A 17265-nucleotide genomic window follows, 5' to 3' on the forward strand; every position below is an offset into this window, starting at 1 on the left:
TGCTGATGAATCTGAAATATTGATATATCGATGCCAGCGTTGGGATCAGTATTGATCAATACTTGGGTGGTGAGATTGATACTTAAGTTTCAGTTTCTCCTCTCTACATGTGCTCCTCTCAATTCCTCATGCCCTCATCGCTAGATAGATAGATAGATAGATAGATAGATAGATAGATAGATAGATAGATAGATAGATAGGTAGATAGATAGATAGATAGATAGATAGATAGATAGATAGATAGATAGATAGACAGATAGATAGATAGGTAGATAGGTAGAGAGATGGAACTTTGTCTCATCTGCAGTAAAAACAGAAACTTGTCTTTGACACGGCTCAAAGAACAAATTTAAACACACTTGCAAACACAATAAATCTTGCTTTGAAAATTGGAATTGTATTGATTTTCATTTTGTGTTATTTAGTTTACGTGTTACAGGAAGTGGGTTTGTATGACCACATGTGCAATGTGGCTCTTTGTAGTACCACAGAAATTTTTGTGGCTTGGTCTCTGACTGGTCAAACAAACCAGTGGTCACATTTATTAATTTACACTAATTAAAGAGGCTGCTGTGGGAGTCGACCACTGTGTTATCTCATTTTATCCATGCACTCAAGATGCCACTGGGAGCAATGTGGGCTTCGCTGTCCTGCCAAAGAACACACAGCATGCGACTGCAGGAGGTGGGATCAAACCATCGGCTTCTGACCACTAAGCCACAGCTGCCTGCCTCGTGTCTTTAGCAGTGTTTGATCGTTCCATCCTGCGTGTGCTGTGGATGAAAAATAGATGTTATGTGAATATGGTGAGTCACTGAGGTTTACATTATAGCTTGAAGAAACAGAAACTATGGTTTCCCAAGTGAAGAATAGTAGCTCTGTGTGTTTTACTATTGGGCTGCCCAATGAACAGTATGAGAATAAGTGGCATTGAACACATTGCAAAGGTCTGAATTTATGCAATGCATATAGCAATGCATATAGTAGCAAATCTAATCAAAATCTAATGTAACTACCTCATTTAGTATTCACATGTACAGCATCCAGGCACCTATTGGCTTGAGACCTGGGTATAATGGCTATGCTTGCACACCATTTTGATGGAATCAGATGCAGCTAATGCCCTCAAGAAAACCTGCATAGTTTATTTATTATAGGGCTATAGATAGGGCTGGGAACTGCAGCTCTTTTATGGCACCAACCGAAATGCTTTGGTAGTACCCAGTATGAAAACATGCTTCATCTTTTGGTGCCAAGGAAAAAAGCGACTACGGACAAATCCAGTGACTTTTCTGGAGTTTGAACACTGACATGAAAGCATCTACTGATCTCCAGCACGCTTCTTAACTGTGAAAGCCTCTACTGATCTCCAGCACGGCATGCTTACAGTCATGAAACAATCTAGACTTTAGGGTTGAAGCGTGCTTGGGCACGGTATGGATGGCCATTGTGACTTCGCTCTGAGAGGAGCTGCTGCGTTAGTGAGGACTTGTCTGAGTGTTATGGATAGGGGAGGGGCTCAGCACTGATCTCCAGCACACTTCTTAACTGGCAGCGCTGAGCGCAGAGCTGAGCCCCTCCCCTATCCATAACACTCAGATAAGTCCTCCTCACTAACGCAGCAGCTCCCTTAGCGAAGTCAAAATGGCCATCCATACCATGCCCAAGCACGCTTCAACCCTAAAGTCTAGATTGTTTCACCAGCATGACTGTAAGCATGCCATGCTCAGCCACAGTTCACTTCTCTGCTTTGACACACTTTACAGAGGTCAGCTTGGCGTGGTACACTTCATGTAGCATACAGACAGCACACATGATCCATGATGTACTCTGCAGTCTGAGAAGACGTCTACATGCACATAAATAACGCTTATACTTGTCTTTTTGACCACTTTTGGTGATCCCAACCCTGGATAAAAGAGGGGGATTATCCTGACATTACGAAAAAAACTGAAGAAAGGTAATATACAGTCAAAAACATATTTAAGGTGCACTCAAAAAAAGGTATCGTTCAGGAACTGGTATCAAGGTGAATGTAACAGTACAGGTACCGATAGCAATATCAAAATATTCTGAACAATACCCAGCCATTATTATAGATTCATGAGGGAAATTTAGCAAAACATGTATCATGTAAAACATGGAAGCCAGCAGAAAAAAATGTGAAAGTGAAAATCCATTTTTTTTTATTTGTTCGTCACACTTAACTCCATAACTATAAATTATACCTGTTCACCTGTCAAGAAAAATGTCTCATATCAAGATATTGAAAAACAAAAATGATGCCTAAATTGTTTTAGAAACTATTGATGTAATAAAATGTGCTTGCTAACTTTCTTGAAATGAAATTACTCTTAATAAGACAAAAAGTTAATCAAGTACAGATTTCTTGCCCCATTTGCAGATTTTTTTTACTCTGTACAAGCAATTCAGGTGTCATTTTTCTCTTGGCATATCTTGAAAACAAGACATTTTTGGGTATTTGTCAGGTGAATGAAGCTCATAGTAAGTCTAATAAGACATTTTTACTAACATGAGACATAAAGTCTTACTCAGATTTAAGTATTGGTAATGGTACCAATGATTTACTGTTTGTAGAAAAGTGCATTTTTGGCAGCAGCGAGAGTCTTTGGAGCTCCAGAATGTAAGGAACATTCTGAGGGCCTATTACTGACAGGGGCCCTGAAAATAAACTATTAGTAGAGTGGCTTTGAATCTCATATTCCTTTGTGGCACTGCCCTTGATTATGTATGTGTAAGAGTTTAATAACATGACTGAAGATTTCCTGTGAGAATGAATGCTGCTGAATGTGTTGAAGAGTGTAACAGAGTTTAGCTTTAAAGGTATTTTGACTGAAAAGCAAAGGCAGCCAGTGCTCGCAGCCTTAAGAAATCAAAGCTTTTTATTTTTACCATCAAACTCTCCCACATAGCACTATTTCATGTACGCTTACACACACATTCCTCTTATCTATATTTTTGTAATCTGTTTCAGAGACTCTACACTTCTCAGTATACTTGCAGTATACAATCATTTGGAAGTGTGGTGTGGTAAATAAGTGTAGCTACAAGTAATAGAGCTAATGCTGATGAGTATAAGCAAGTGTTATCAGGATACAGAAGTGAGTCTGACAGCTGATGTGATTTATAGCCTAAACAACCTCTCATACAGCCAGACAGACCTGCCTTTTACAGTCCATCATGATCCCCCACAAGGTTAGCAGCAAAGGACCTGTCAGCCTCTGCTTGAAATGGACCTTTTGCAGTGATTACCTTTTGTTTCTTCAATTTTCTACCAGACTGATCTTTAGCGCTCTGATCTGTTGCTACTTTTTTCTGTCCATCTCTCTCACACACAGTGCTTAAATGAATAGGAGTAACTGGGGTTTAGAAAAACCAATATCCAAGACAATCTTAGGTTTGTAGGTGTAAATCATTGTCATCAGCTGTTACCGTGGAGATGCTGACGATAGAGATTGTTATCTTCAAGCCTACTGATCAACATTCATAATGCGTGCCATGCAAGAACCCCTTCAGTGTACAGATTTGTTCTTAAGAGGCATCCCAGAGTGATTTATGTGGATGTACAGCGTTCAGCAGTTTTCTCTTTGTTTGCATTTATCACCTTGGTATGTACATATTTCTGTGTGTGGGCCACATGGAGTGATGGTCTGACAGTATTTATTACCACCAATTATTTAGTTGTGTTGATAGGAAAAAACTTTAATAAAGAAACAAAAACATTTTTTAAACCATGATGATAGTTCACTGGGAGGTTAAAAATGTATTAACATTGACCACTGCCTTTGGATCTGTGGGCTGACTGAAATCAAACAAGTTCTGTCTGTCCTTTCCATGGTGAGGCTTTGGGTGGATTTGTGTTCATTTAAAACCAATGGAAATCTGTCTCAGCATCACTTCTCTCATGAATGAGCTGCTCTGAAGTATTTCTTTTGCTGATGTTTGATATATTTTTTTACTCTTAATTCTTTCTCAAAATATTTTTGATTTAAAATTTCCAGCTTGAAATAGGCTACACATGAAGTTTTTTAATGACCGTTCAGGGGTTTGAGCTATGCCGGTTTCTAGTTTTGCCAAAGCAGCCCCCCTCTGAGCAGAGAGCTTTTATAAAACAAACCAGAATAAGGTTTCTGTAATCTCTGCAGATAACACTTTTACAAAATGGAAACATCAGTGGCTAAAATTTGAAAACAGTGGGAAATTGCAAACAGTGGCCGTCACTCAGTCCCTTTGGCAGCCCTTACTAGAAGGCCCTTCTTTACAGTATCAGTCTAATCAAAAAGAGTCACAACCTAACTATTTGCCGTATAGCCGTGTGACTTTAGAATAATATAGAACTTCCCTTTTTTAAAGTATTTTTATCAATATTCAAATTAAATGATTTGTTGCTCTGAGACACATATTAAAGCTACTATCTGTTCTCTTCTGATTTAACTTGTCCCCTCAGAGGTGTTATATGTCTTTATTCCTTTTAGTCCTAACCTTGCAGAGCAGACGGACCTGCCTGATTCAGTCTCTGAACTCCTGCAGGTCCATCTTGTCAGGCTCCAATGACCAACGATTTCACTTGGCTAAATTCTAACCAGCCCAATCAGGGAAGAGAGGCTGTCGAGGCAAATATTGTTAGACATTTTTAATGCATTTATCTAGTGTCCAAAAGAAGATGGTGTGCTGCTCTGGCATTGAATGACTTGCATTCAATGCCACTTGGAAACGGAGGATAAGTTCTTTCAAGTATCGCTGTTTGTTTGTTTGTTTGTCTGGGACTTGCTTCCCCATCAGACAGAGAGTGTGACTGTGCAGCTATCCAGCTACCTTCCACAAGTCCAGTATGTAAATGACTGCTTTACTAAGATCCAGCATGATTTCTATTCTCTAAGATGCTGTGTTGAGCAAGACACCAATCCAGCTAATGAATTAGCCTTGGTCATAGAGTCTTACTGATTCAATAACATAGATTTTGTTGACCTTTCTCCTCCTCTTCCCTTTTGATTTATACAAACTAAAGTGAAACATCACGGTAACAAAAGCTTGATTCTTGCCCATTGAGACTTTAGAAACTGCATTTCTACTCTGCTATCACTGAACAGCTTTTGTGTTTTAAATATACCAATCTATCCCAAAGTAAATCAAAATACAATCTGTTTTTGTCCAGCCAATTTACTAAGCTGGCTCAAATCTGTTATTTAGACTGTTATAAAACTGAATTCAGATAAAATAGATATCTTGTTTGGATTAAAACGCTCCCATAGCTATATTTTTGTGTAAATAAACAAGATCTTTTCCTTTGTTTCTTTTTCTTTCTTTTTTTTATTCTCTTGCTGATTAGAGGCAGATCTGGGTTCGTCTCAGCTAACGCAGCACAGCTCAGTTTGCTCTGATACTCCAGAATGAATGGCATCCAATCGGTCCAGCTGGACGTGGCCCACCTGGATCAGACCTTACCCGAGAATGTCCCTCCAGTATCTCATTGTTGGCTCTTTGTCTCCATGGAAACCTTCCTACAGCCACGGCTGGTGTAAAAGCACGGTGTTTGTGGAAGTTAGGTGCCTCGAGGCTTGTTTTCTGGTGTTGTTTTCTCAAGCCTGTTGGCCTCTGAAAAGGTTTGTCTGGAGGCTGATTTACATGTCAAGGCCCCTCTCAGACCTGTGTTCCCTACCACCCAGAGGAACAAGCCTCTCAGACAGCTCAATCTAAGGAGCTCCCTTCTGCCAGGCCCCCACTTTGGGAAATGTAACTGTTGGCCTGTCAGTCAGTTCTTATCGACACAGTGCACGGTCTACAATGTAGCGTGGATGTGCATTGCTGCGTATTTTACTGTCGATGTGCTGTAGGGACATTTTTCTGTTCCAAAAAAAAAAATTTTTAGTCCCAGTCTTTTTCTTTTCAGCATTTTCTTCAGTTTCACAACCTTTCATTTCTTTATATGAATATCTTAATGCTGATGCATGCTTTTTGTGGGCTTTGTATGAGACACTGAATGCCTCCATCTAAAAGACAGCTATTTCCCCGTAGGCTCTGATACCTGCTTTTAGGAGTCCTCAGAAAAAAAAATCAGGATGATGATCATGAATACCTGCACCTGTTCCATCTGCCACTATCCACTGTTCAGACTCTATCAGATCTCAAAAGGCCAGAATTTCCCACATTTCCCGCTGTCTGCTCTTTCTATTTAAGATCTCACAGCGTCTCTGAATGTTTTTCATCTTCTCCAGCCTTTTCCTGTTGTGACACTCAAGCTTAGTTTTGCCCCCTATAAATATACATTTGCACTTGGTGCTGCCCCCCTGCAAACATCCCTCCTCACTGTCTCCATCTGCTCTTGTCTCCTCTGTGTAGGGCAAGCATTGTGCAGAAGAGGATAATCTATTTCCAGGATGAAGGCTCACTCACCAAGCGGATGTGTGAGAAAGGTAGGCTTCTTTTATTGACATGGAATAAATAATTCTCCATGAATTTCTTATTCATTCAATCTGCATCCACCCTGCTGCTTCTCGATTTCACTCCCTACTGATAGTCTCTTCCTTCAGCCTGTCTTTTCATACCCAATTTTCTTTTATTTCTGGATTTTAATGCAGGGACATTTCTCTGTTCTCTTGTACTTTGACATGTGAATGATTGTAAATGAGTGTGACTCCTGGCTGTTCATGACATTGGAGCCACACAGAGCAATAGATCAAAAGAACCATGCTGCACTTCCTTCTTATTGCTCATTCACTGCCCCCTCTTACTCCCTTGGGCTCCCACTTTCCTAAACCACCCGTCTCCTCCATGATGGGCCCCACTCTCATTTGATTCAGATGTATTAATGAGAAATATCTTTATGCTGTTTCACAGTTTTTTGCCTTTTTCATCATCTGCCCTCCCTTTATTTCTCCACAGAACCGCTGTATGGGGAGGCTACAGATAAACCTCTGCTTGACTGTTGTGCCTGTGGAACAGCAAAGTACAGAGTCACCTTCTTTGGAAACTGGTCGGAGAAGACTCACCCCAAAGACTATCCACGTAAGGACACAGGGCTGCCCACACCTCAGATCTGCATCACATATGTAGAACAAGCCTTAAAATGTTTTGTTAAGATCCCCAACGAGACCAAGTGGAAACTGAAAATGGCTGAAAATACAGCCCATGTAACACTGGAAAAAAAGAAGAAGCTTTTCTATGACTGGCCACTTGAGGCTAACCTTGCAGAGCAGATGGACCTGTCTGATTCAGTTTCTGAAATCCTGCAGATCCATCTTGCCAGGCTCCATTGACCAACAAATTCACTTGCCTAAATTCTGACCGGCCCAATCAGGGAAGCTGTTGGAGCAGATGTGACGTCAGCAGACTTTCGTACTTGTCAGCGTTCCTTTGATTCTTAAGTTAACTTTACAAAAAGGGCAGCAGTCGTCTAACGCCATTATCACAGCTGTTTCGCGTGTTCCTGTAGTTGTTCGTCTATTGTTTCTCAGCAGCAGCACACATAAGCTACGTCATACCGTGGCTTGATGTGGATTGGTCTGTGGTGAGTGTGTCAATCAGAGCCATCATCCAATCACCAGCTGCTGATTTATTTTGAAGGTCCTGCCACTGAAAACAAATCTGAAGAGCTGCTACCCAGATGGACTGGTGAAATATTTCTGTGGTGGATTTATGAAAGTGTCCATCTGTTGTGTCAGTTTAACTTGAGGCTGAAAAAAAACAAGTCATCCATTGCTAGGAGTATCCAGCTTTACTGCAGGATGAGGGCCTGTGTCCACTAAAATCCTTCTTTGCACTGACAGCGCCTCTTTTCTAAACAAAACACTTGTAGTTTGGTTGTTATCAGTGCTGAGTGACCGAAGTGTGAGGTATGCTGTGTTCAAGGTGACATCATGAAAGCTGAAAAATGTTCTACTTTTTAAAAAAATATATATATATGTTTATCAATTTTCAAAACAAAAATAAGAAATGAACATACATAAACAAAAACCAGAAAGAACATCTCAGCTCATGGTTTCACAGTCACACAGATAGGTGGAAGACTCAGAATTTGCACAAAATATACAAATAAATACAAATATAAGCATAAACACAACCAGCAATACAAACATAAATACAAATAAAAGAATACCTGACAGCCATTAAGGCAGATTTCAGCTTTGATCTAAACAAACCCTCTTGTGGGAACAGTAGAAATATATAAATCCATAAATGTCAGGAAAAGCTCCCATGTCTTACGAAATACATTCTTTTTGTCATGTAACCTGCATGTCAGAAAGTCCAGTGATATGTATTCAAGTATGATCGTTTGCCAGTGTATTTTAGATCAGACTTTGTCTTATTCACCTCAGAAGAATGCATTTTCTGACACAGAATGCTAGCATTTTGAAAAATGTTCTACTTTTAAAATCCTTCCACTCTCATCAGCTTCACTTTCCTTTTACTGACCCAAGAAAATCAAGAAGGGATGGGACTTTTGATATCAACTTTATTGGCAACATTGGTGAAGGCCAGTTTTTAAGCATAACCACACTGTTTGATATTAAGGGTAGAATTTTTAAGAGCTGAAGCTAATGCTACAACACAATTTTGATAAGTAGGTCAAACAATTTCTTTAAATGGTTCCTTTAATTAAAAGCGTATAATACACTAAGAGTAAACAGTAGCTGCTAAGAAAATAGGAAGTTGTGTTGGACAACACTGGTAACATACAGTGTTGGGAATCATAGGATTAACAATAAGTGCATTACTAACCCCATTACTTCTTTTTCCATGGTGGGTATTCTAAATTAACTGCTATTTCAAACATTACAATGCTGTTACTTTTTCTGACCTGGCTCACTCAGCCAGACACAGAACATAGGCTGCAAAAATATATATATATTTTCCCCCCTGATTGTCCTTCTTTGGCAACAGGGGAGGGTTGACAGACACTTAAGTTGTGACTATTGGCTAATGGTAGAGTACAACCATATATACACTTAAAAAAAAAAAAAGATGACCTTACAGTAAACTCTTCAGCAAAAATGCCGTGCAGTCGTCTGTGTATATGTAACCTGCAGAGAGGATTTCATGCAGCGTCTTTGCATACAGCCAACTACAGGGAGATGAGTGGATCCTTTTTGAGGTTTGGATATAAGATACAAGAAGCTGACTTTCTTTGACTTAAAAAAAACTTTGGAAGTGACATGACTATAAATAAAACAGGGGAATAACAAGGAGACATTACAAGTCATGAGTAGAGTGGGAGACAGGGTTAAAAAGTGGGAGACTGCGCTTAAATCAGGAGTGTTGGCAGGTTTGCGGTTATCCAACCTGGCTTGCTCAGTCAGGCAAAGGGCAGGAGCTACAAATAAAATGTGTGTGAGTCTGGAAATAAATTGTGCTGGTCTGTGAAATTGAAACTGGGGTTCTTAAAATGGAAATATAAGCATTACTTTAATGTCATTGATGGAATAAGCAAGAACATATATCTGAAGAGTACATTATGTCCCAGAGCAAAAATCTGAATTTGATTACATTTTTGAAGGTTTTTTAAAAAGTAACACAATAATTACTTCCCCTGAAAACTAATTACATTTATAAAGAAGTTATTCAGTTACTAATTCAATTGAATTCTTTGTGGAAAGTAATTTGCTCACTGGTAACGTATTAGTGGTAAGTGTTGAGATTACATTAAGATAAAACTGAGGTTGTGGTTGCTGCCACACAGGAACTGCAGTCAGTGGACAACATGTTCCTGCTCTTAACTATGTCTTTGTTTCCTTTTTTGCTTTTCATTCATTTGAGTTATAATTGGGGAAAACACCATCCAAAACAAAGGATATGGCTGCTTGGAGTGACAAAAAAGTGTCATTTGGTGCTTGACATCAGCAAACTTAGTTTAGTGGCTGAATGTTAAACATTCCTCGTATGCATGTTTATAAGGTTTGGAGCTTAAGGTGGAGGTAATTATGGTGCAGTTAAATAGGGAGAAAGCAGAAATCTGCACCCGATTCAACACATGCTTCTAGATCTGCAAATAAAACTTTATAAAGTCTTAAAATATAAACTAACTGGCTTCATAATAGAGGTATGTTTGGCATTACTTTTGATTTTGCAGTACCGGCTATCCAAACCTCTCCTCCAGCTTGGTCTCTTTAGGTTCAAAGGTCTTAAAATTGCAACCAGTGATTTTTGTCACAACAGCTTCTCTGCTTTTTCCCTGTAGTCCACAGAAAAGCTCTGTATCAGCAGAGGATCTAACAGGCTATACAGTATTTCATATGATAAACACATAAACTTCTGAAGGTAGTAATTCAGCCTAAAGACGATCAGGTAACACAAATGTTTTTTTTTCAAGATTCTGTCTTGATCATCAACGATTGGGCCAGGGGCTGGGAGAAAGGTTGGGTAGAAGAATTGAGAAATGGATTGAGACAATGTTGATTTTGATCTTTTAATAGGATTTGTTGCCAATAGCTAAAATACAAATGATATGCAGCCTTATCCTTTCATCTTGATTGTTGCTACAAACTCCCAAAAGGAAATGTTCACCCCATGTGGATGATTTAGAGCCCAAACATGGATCTGAATACTGGTGTGGGTGTTTAGCTACAGAATGTTACTATTGTTGGCTGTGGTGTGCGTACAACCTTGAGGCACACTATCTGGATGTGAATGGACTTAAGGATTATACTGCCTCTCTTGTCTAAATCAGGCCCTCGCTGCTCAGATCAATACACTGATTGAAGTGGAATAAGATAAACCCTGAAATCGAAAGTAGCCCTAATTTACTGTCTTACTGAGGGAGTAGTTGGTTTGTGACTGACTCTTATGCACAGGTACACAAACGCACGACTCACAGATAAACAACATCAGAAGAACAAAGGCCAGGCTTTGTTTTTTCTGTTTCAGTCTCTCTCATTAGACTATGTTTGAGTTTCTCCTTGTACAAAGTCATTTTCCACGAAACAAATGATCATAAAACTGCATATTTCAATAAATGACATTTAATGAATAAAATACAATCAGCAGGCAATAATCTGTCATTGTTTGGCCTGTCCAACCTTTTCTTACAACCTTGCATCTTTCCCTTATTTAGTGCACTCAACTCTTGGTTGGTGCACATTTTGCCTGTGGCACTTCTGAGGCATTATGGGAGTCCAGATTACTTTAATAATGGTTTTCAGCTTGACTGCATTTCTGGTTCTGGTGTCTGTCATCCTGCATTTCTGGTTCTGGTGTCTGTCATCTTCCTTTAGACATTACCTCAAGATTGTCTTTGGGGTTCAGGGCTAGCAGGTGTGCAAGCCTGTTGAGCACAACAGTATTATCATCATTTAACCAGCTTTTAGTAGTTTTGGCAGTGTGGGCAGGCGTCCAGTTCTACTGGAAATTGAAATTGTATCTCCTTATTTATTTTTTTTCATCTGAAGGAAGCATGAAGTGCTCTAAAATGGATCCATTGGCTCTGGACTTCAGAAAACACAGTTGCCAAAAGAGCATTTAAAGGTTTAGGAAAACCTTTTTTGAGATACTGGATTAGGATTTTCCACTAATTAAAAGACATATAGCTTAAAGTATTTGACTCTGTATGTTCTTAATTCATATAATATGTGTTTCACTTTTTTAATTGAGATACTGAAATTACTCAGCGTCTCCATGGTATTATAATTCACTGAGATGCGCCTGTATATTCTGTCATTTGATCATATGATTTCAGTTTGTTGATAGTTTTTGTGTAGTCTTTGGGTATCAACCACAGTTAGTGACACACCAACAATAAGAGTTCCATTATCTTTTAAAGTATGGACAAAGGAACACTTGTACTCGTATCAAGCTCCACAGTCTTAATCAACACAGGTCAGTAACAGAAATTTAAAGATAAAATTACATTAGCATTACTGTTAGATATTCTCCAATTCAGCGTGACTAAAAGTAAAGGTGGAGACCTGCCCCAGCACTGACCATAAGCCCTAATCCTTGCCAAACTGCATTACAAAGAAGACTGACTCCAGGTTATACCTACCTTTGTAGTAAATCTAATACTTCATCAACCTTAGGCCAAAGAAGCCAGTGATGGATATAAATCAGCCAACAGGGGCCATAATGCTTAAGTTATTTAGAGCTTGGCAATCCCTTCTGCCTGCAAAGAGGGACACATTTATGAAAGCCTGGGGCACAAATGACTTTATAATTTCATGAAGGACCTAACTGAGGTATTAAGCCATATGTTTGAAATAAGGTTGAGCCATATGTTTGAAATAAGGCTGTCAGTAAAGAAAAAAATAAGACTGATAGGTGGATGAATTTGGAAAAAAAAGGGTTCCTCATCCACTCCTGCAGACCTGCCTCGCACATTAAGTCACCAGCAGACTCGAACACAAAAAAGTTCATGAATTTTGAGAGTTTTTCTGCTGTGATTTGCTGCTGGTTTTATTCATTGTCTTTAACACCAGACTTCATCCCAGCCAGTGACAAATGGACAGACAGATAAATACATGGAAAAATGGGAGTGTGTGTGTGTGTGTGTGTGTGTGTGTGTGTGTGTGTGTGTGTGTGTGTGTGTGTGTGTGTGTGTGTGTGTGTGTGTGTGTGTGTGTGTGTGTGTGTGTGTGTGTGGGGGTTATAGATGTATAGTTTTATGAGAGAATAGTTAAATGAATACTCTGATTGATGGTATACTGGTATACGGATGTTGATGATTGGACTGATATAAATGGATACAAAGGTGAATTAGTGAATAAGTTAAATGATGTTTTTTTTTAGATTCATCAATAAATTGGTGGATGGATGGAAAAAAGGATTGATGAACTGACAGCTTAATGGATGAATTGAAATGAAAATAAATTGATTGATGAATTGGTGGATGAATATATAGATGGGCTGATGGATTAAAAAAAGAAGATTTAGTACTCAGCTCATGTACTGAAGTAAGAAACTGAACCAAATCATACATTTTTGATCACAGAATCCAAACCCAGTGCTCTGTTCTTGTAAAGCCCTGATAGTTGCAACAATCATCTACCTCCCCTCTGCAGACCATTTAGGGAGCTAGGAGCTCTCAAGGTGCATCCCCATAAAAGAGCAAGGCAGATAAATGTGATGCACCTGAAGCTCAGAAAGCACTCAACAAACCCATTACCAGCAGAGGGAAAAGGACACCTTTTATTTTTGAAAACACATCCTGATGAGACCCCAAAAGGTAATATTGGCTTTGCCATTAAAGGCTCGTCAGACAAGTTCAAAAACCTTGCCATCATTGGTCTAAGAGGAAAACTATTTGTTAACAGAAGAGTGGATATTGCAGAGTAGATACTATGGCAGGATGCACTGTGAAAAACTTCTCCTTTATCAAAATGGAAAGAATCTGTTAAAAAAAAGATGTCAGCTGAAGGTTGAGTACATATTTCAACTTAAACACCTTCAGTGCAAAAGACAGCCACACAAAAAGTGTTTACGGCAGTCTAGAGCAAGTTTTTTGATCAACATGGCAGATAGGAAACCTTGGTCATGGCACTGCAAAAATGAGAAATAAACTTAGCATAAAAGGAAAGGGGTTTGAATTTGTGTATGGTACATTTCTTTGTTGTAGCAATAATTTCTGGCAAAAAATTTTTTTATACCATTGAAAAGCCTTTTTTTATTTTCCCTTTTAAATGGTTCCACATTTGTAAGGAACATGCGTTTGTGGGATAAGCAGCAGAGCTGTAACTGAAGGTTGCATCCATTAGTTCGCCAAATCTTTTCTGCCAATGCCTAACAGCGTATTCTGCTATTACTTTGGAAAAGATAGGAATATTTAAAAACAAGATATAAAGTCTTTGCTTCAAACTCTTAAGATAATCTTGACCAGGACACTTTATATATTTATATAAAAAAAAATCACTATGAAGTATAAAATGTGTTGATCACTAAGAGAGCACACCCCTCACAGACCTATTAGAGCAGCTGGTCCATCAGCATGGACTCTTATCCTGCGATAGCTGATATGATAATTATTCTGGAGTTATCATCATCATTAAGCACTCCCAAAAGGATGATTGTGTCCCCTGGATGAGGATCCATGTGGCTCTGTTTCAGAGGACTGTTCCAGAGCTCCATTAGAGCATTTTGTTTTTGGAATATAATGCCATGGCATTAATATCATATTTGAGAACATCCTGAATTAAACTGAACTGTGCCTGCCTTGACCTATTAAACACTACCTCCACTTTTTTTACAAAGTTTTCCCACCTCAGTATAACAGGATTTCTGCAAACACAGAGATTGATATCAGTGCAATTAATCTGTGGTCAGACTCACACTGGGAAACCAGCAGAAGGCAGAGAGGGTGACTTACAGAACTGCAGAGTAAGGGCTCTATTTAAGGCACAGAGATATGAAGCAGACCCATAACCCGGTTGGGTGAACCTCACCTTGACTAAATATGTGGTAAAGTTGTTCCTGTGAAAAATTCTGTTGCACTCTATAAAGATACTCATTCAGTTTGACAAGAGGACACTCAAAGCAGCTGAGGTTAATATCTTCCATTGACGAGAAGGACTCATGTGGGGCTGTGAAATCATCATTGTGCGCGAGGGTGGATGTAGCTGGGTGTCATTCCAGTCAAGCTGCATAATAACATAGTAGGCAGGGGAATAATATGACAGCAGGTGGGATAATGAAAGAATATGAGGAAACCAGACTCTGTGCAGGTAATTTAGATATGTTAGACCCACGTGAGATAGTTTGGATAGCCCAAAAATGGCTTGTTAACATCAACAGGGAACCCGTAAGTGTGGGATGAACAGCTGTACTCCATGTTTAATTTGCCCTACATACCTGTGGGGCTTACAGCAAAGCTCGGATGTCAACTGTCTCCAAGGTTATTGTGTAAGGCTCGGTATCTGCTAGCCTGTGCTGTCACCTCTAATGGGTCATTATGGACACTCACACTCTAGCTATCCTTAAGGTATAATGCAGTTATACAGCTCCACTGGTCACCTGGGCTTACACACACCCTTACACACCCTGTGAGAGGACATCCACAGAAGGAGAAAAGGAAAGGATTCAGATGAAGCATAAAAGTCGTTCTTTGTCAGTGTTTTCCAACCAATATGTTGAACTTAAACTACTGTTCACAGTTTTTTGTCCACTTAAAGATTTATTGTACTTTGTTTCACCAGGTCGGGCCAATCACTGGTCAGCCATCATTGGGTCCTCCCACTCTAAGAACTATGTCCTGTGGGAATATGGAGGCCTTTCCAGTGAGGGAGTCAAGCAGGTGGCTGAGCTGGGCTCCCCGGTCAAAATGGAGGAGGAGATCAGACAGAAGGTAAGACAGTTCAGCACAAGTTGGCTGAAGTATATATTTTGTACAAAAAGTAGAACAGATACAGATCAAAAGGTCCTTGAACTGATGAGAGGAGTTGCATAACACAGCTGGGGCCTCAGAGAATGTTCCAGGGTACAGGTACACCTGAGTTCAGTTTGAGATGGCAGTGTTCACTGATGTTTTGACATTGTTGTCAGGACTGATTAGTGCTTTGAAGCACTATTTGCAGTCTTTCTTTACAGCTACTGTTTCTTCTCAACCAGTGCACAGGATCTTAGGGTTCAAAAGGTTATTTCAGATCAGTTTGTGTTCAGTCAGAGTTTTGATTTGACAGTAACCTTCTAGTTTTGTGCCCGGGAGTTGTTTCAGATGCAGCATCAACACTTGCTAATACCCCACCTAAGTTATTCTTCCTGGCTAAGACAAACTTTTGAAAAAGTTGAGTGAAAATTCTTCTGTGAGAATTAGTGAATAGAGCTCAAAAGATGCTGAGTTGTAGAGTATGCTAGGGTGAATATATTAACAATGATGACTTAAATCAGCCAGGAGAAACAGGGCAAACTGAAACTTAATCATTGCCTCTTTGTTAGTGGAATCATTGTCCCTGGGGAAATTCATTTAAAAAAAATAACAAAACAAATAAGCAACAACGTTCGACAAATTTATCACATGACACAAGGGGAAAAAGATATGAATGTTACAGAAACAAAACTTCAAGGAAAAAAACAGAAGCTAGCTTGCAAACCCCTGAGATCGTGGTTGTTGCTGTTGGCATCTCAAAGATGGATTTCCAGATATTTGTACACATTGTCACATTGGCATGCACTAAACTGAAGCTTTTTTTGTTCCTTCATTCAGTTTTTTTTATTCAAAATAGCAAAAAGAATAATCCATGGCCAGCCAGTCCAGGTTACCCACTTGACTGCAAAGAAGTTTTGTAGTCCCTCATTTTCTAAAGTAAAGGTGAATAAACTTTTGAAGCTGGGCATAAAACGTGAAAATAAAAGAGTCTTTATTTTCTAACAGCTTTCTAGAAGCCCCTACAAGGAGGCTTTTCATAGTAGCAGCAGCAGTAGAGTATTTTTTATCCATTAATGCCACATTTTTTGGATGAAATATTGGTCTGAGTAGCTACTTTAAAGTCTTCTTTAATACTACATTATTCAATACTTTATCATATTAAGTTGTTTTTCATGCTCTTTTACTATGCTCCATCTAAGAGTATAATGAAAGATATAGCCCTGTACACTTGTGAAGTCCCTTACATGTCACCAAAGACAGGTGGAGTACAAATCCAAACCCTTTGGTCCAAATTTAGTCACTTCTGGATGAGCAGCCAAGATGACAACAACCCAGAATTCAAAGCTCCAGATGCAAAGTTCACCTATCCATAGTTTATAACATTGTGGCAACTGGTAGCCTACTTCTCTACATGATGGATTGTCTTTGCTTCTATGCTGAAAATGAAGGTTGTTTTTGGTTTCTCTCCCTTTCAGATCATTAGCTTGTGCTTACATTTATTTGTTATTCACCTATAATTTCTGCGGACCATTTCTGTCTCTCTTCTTGGCCGGTCTTTTCTCTATTATTTCCACAAATAGCATGGCACATCTTTCTTCTCTCCTCCTTCTCCATGGCTTTCTCTCTCGCCCATGCTGGCAGAGCAGATGGTCCTGCAGAGTGCTTATTGTTGGCTAAAACTGGAGACCTGGAGTCACAGCAGATAATGAGAGCATAGTGTGAGCAATGGGGTCCCTGTGTCATTGCCGCCTTCCTACTGCTATTGGAGCACAATGATTTTTAGTGTTATTATTTTGTCTCTGCCTGGCTCATCAGAGGAATCATATTCCAAGCTCACAAATTAGAGTGATGCTGTAGTAGATTTAATTGTCCAGTAAACTAAGGTTGCTGAAAGCATTTTTTTCTTTGAGTTACTTATAATTGAATATTCTCCTGTGCATTTCACTTTCAGTTACTTAAGG

At 39.3% G+C, this 17265-nt stretch overlaps 1 protein-coding gene across 2 annotated transcripts in view; it reads left to right on the top strand.

The window, feature by feature from the left end:
- spon1a (spondin 1a) overlaps positions 1-17265 on the top strand; it is a 134038-nt gene that overhangs the window by 42041 nt on the left and 74732 nt on the right. For both annotated transcript variants that reach the window (XM_074666056.1, XM_074666055.1), the window contains 3 exons: positions 6361-6434; positions 6904-7026; positions 15135-15283. In XM_074666056.1, coding sequence (XP_074522157.1) covers positions 6361-6434; positions 6904-7026; positions 15135-15283 — 346 coding nt within the window. The remainder of the gene's footprint in view (positions 1-6360; positions 6435-6903; positions 7027-15134; positions 15284-17265) is intronic.

The sequence above is a fragment of the Halichoeres trimaculatus genome, unplaced genomic scaffold (genome assembly GCF_033239565.1).
Source record: "Halichoeres trimaculatus isolate MK-OKI-2021-1 unplaced genomic scaffold, fHalTri1.1 fHalTri1_scaffold_3, whole genome shotgun sequence".
In the NCBI taxonomy this organism is placed as follows: domain Eukaryota; kingdom Metazoa; phylum Chordata; class Actinopteri; order Labriformes; family Labridae; genus Halichoeres; species Halichoeres trimaculatus.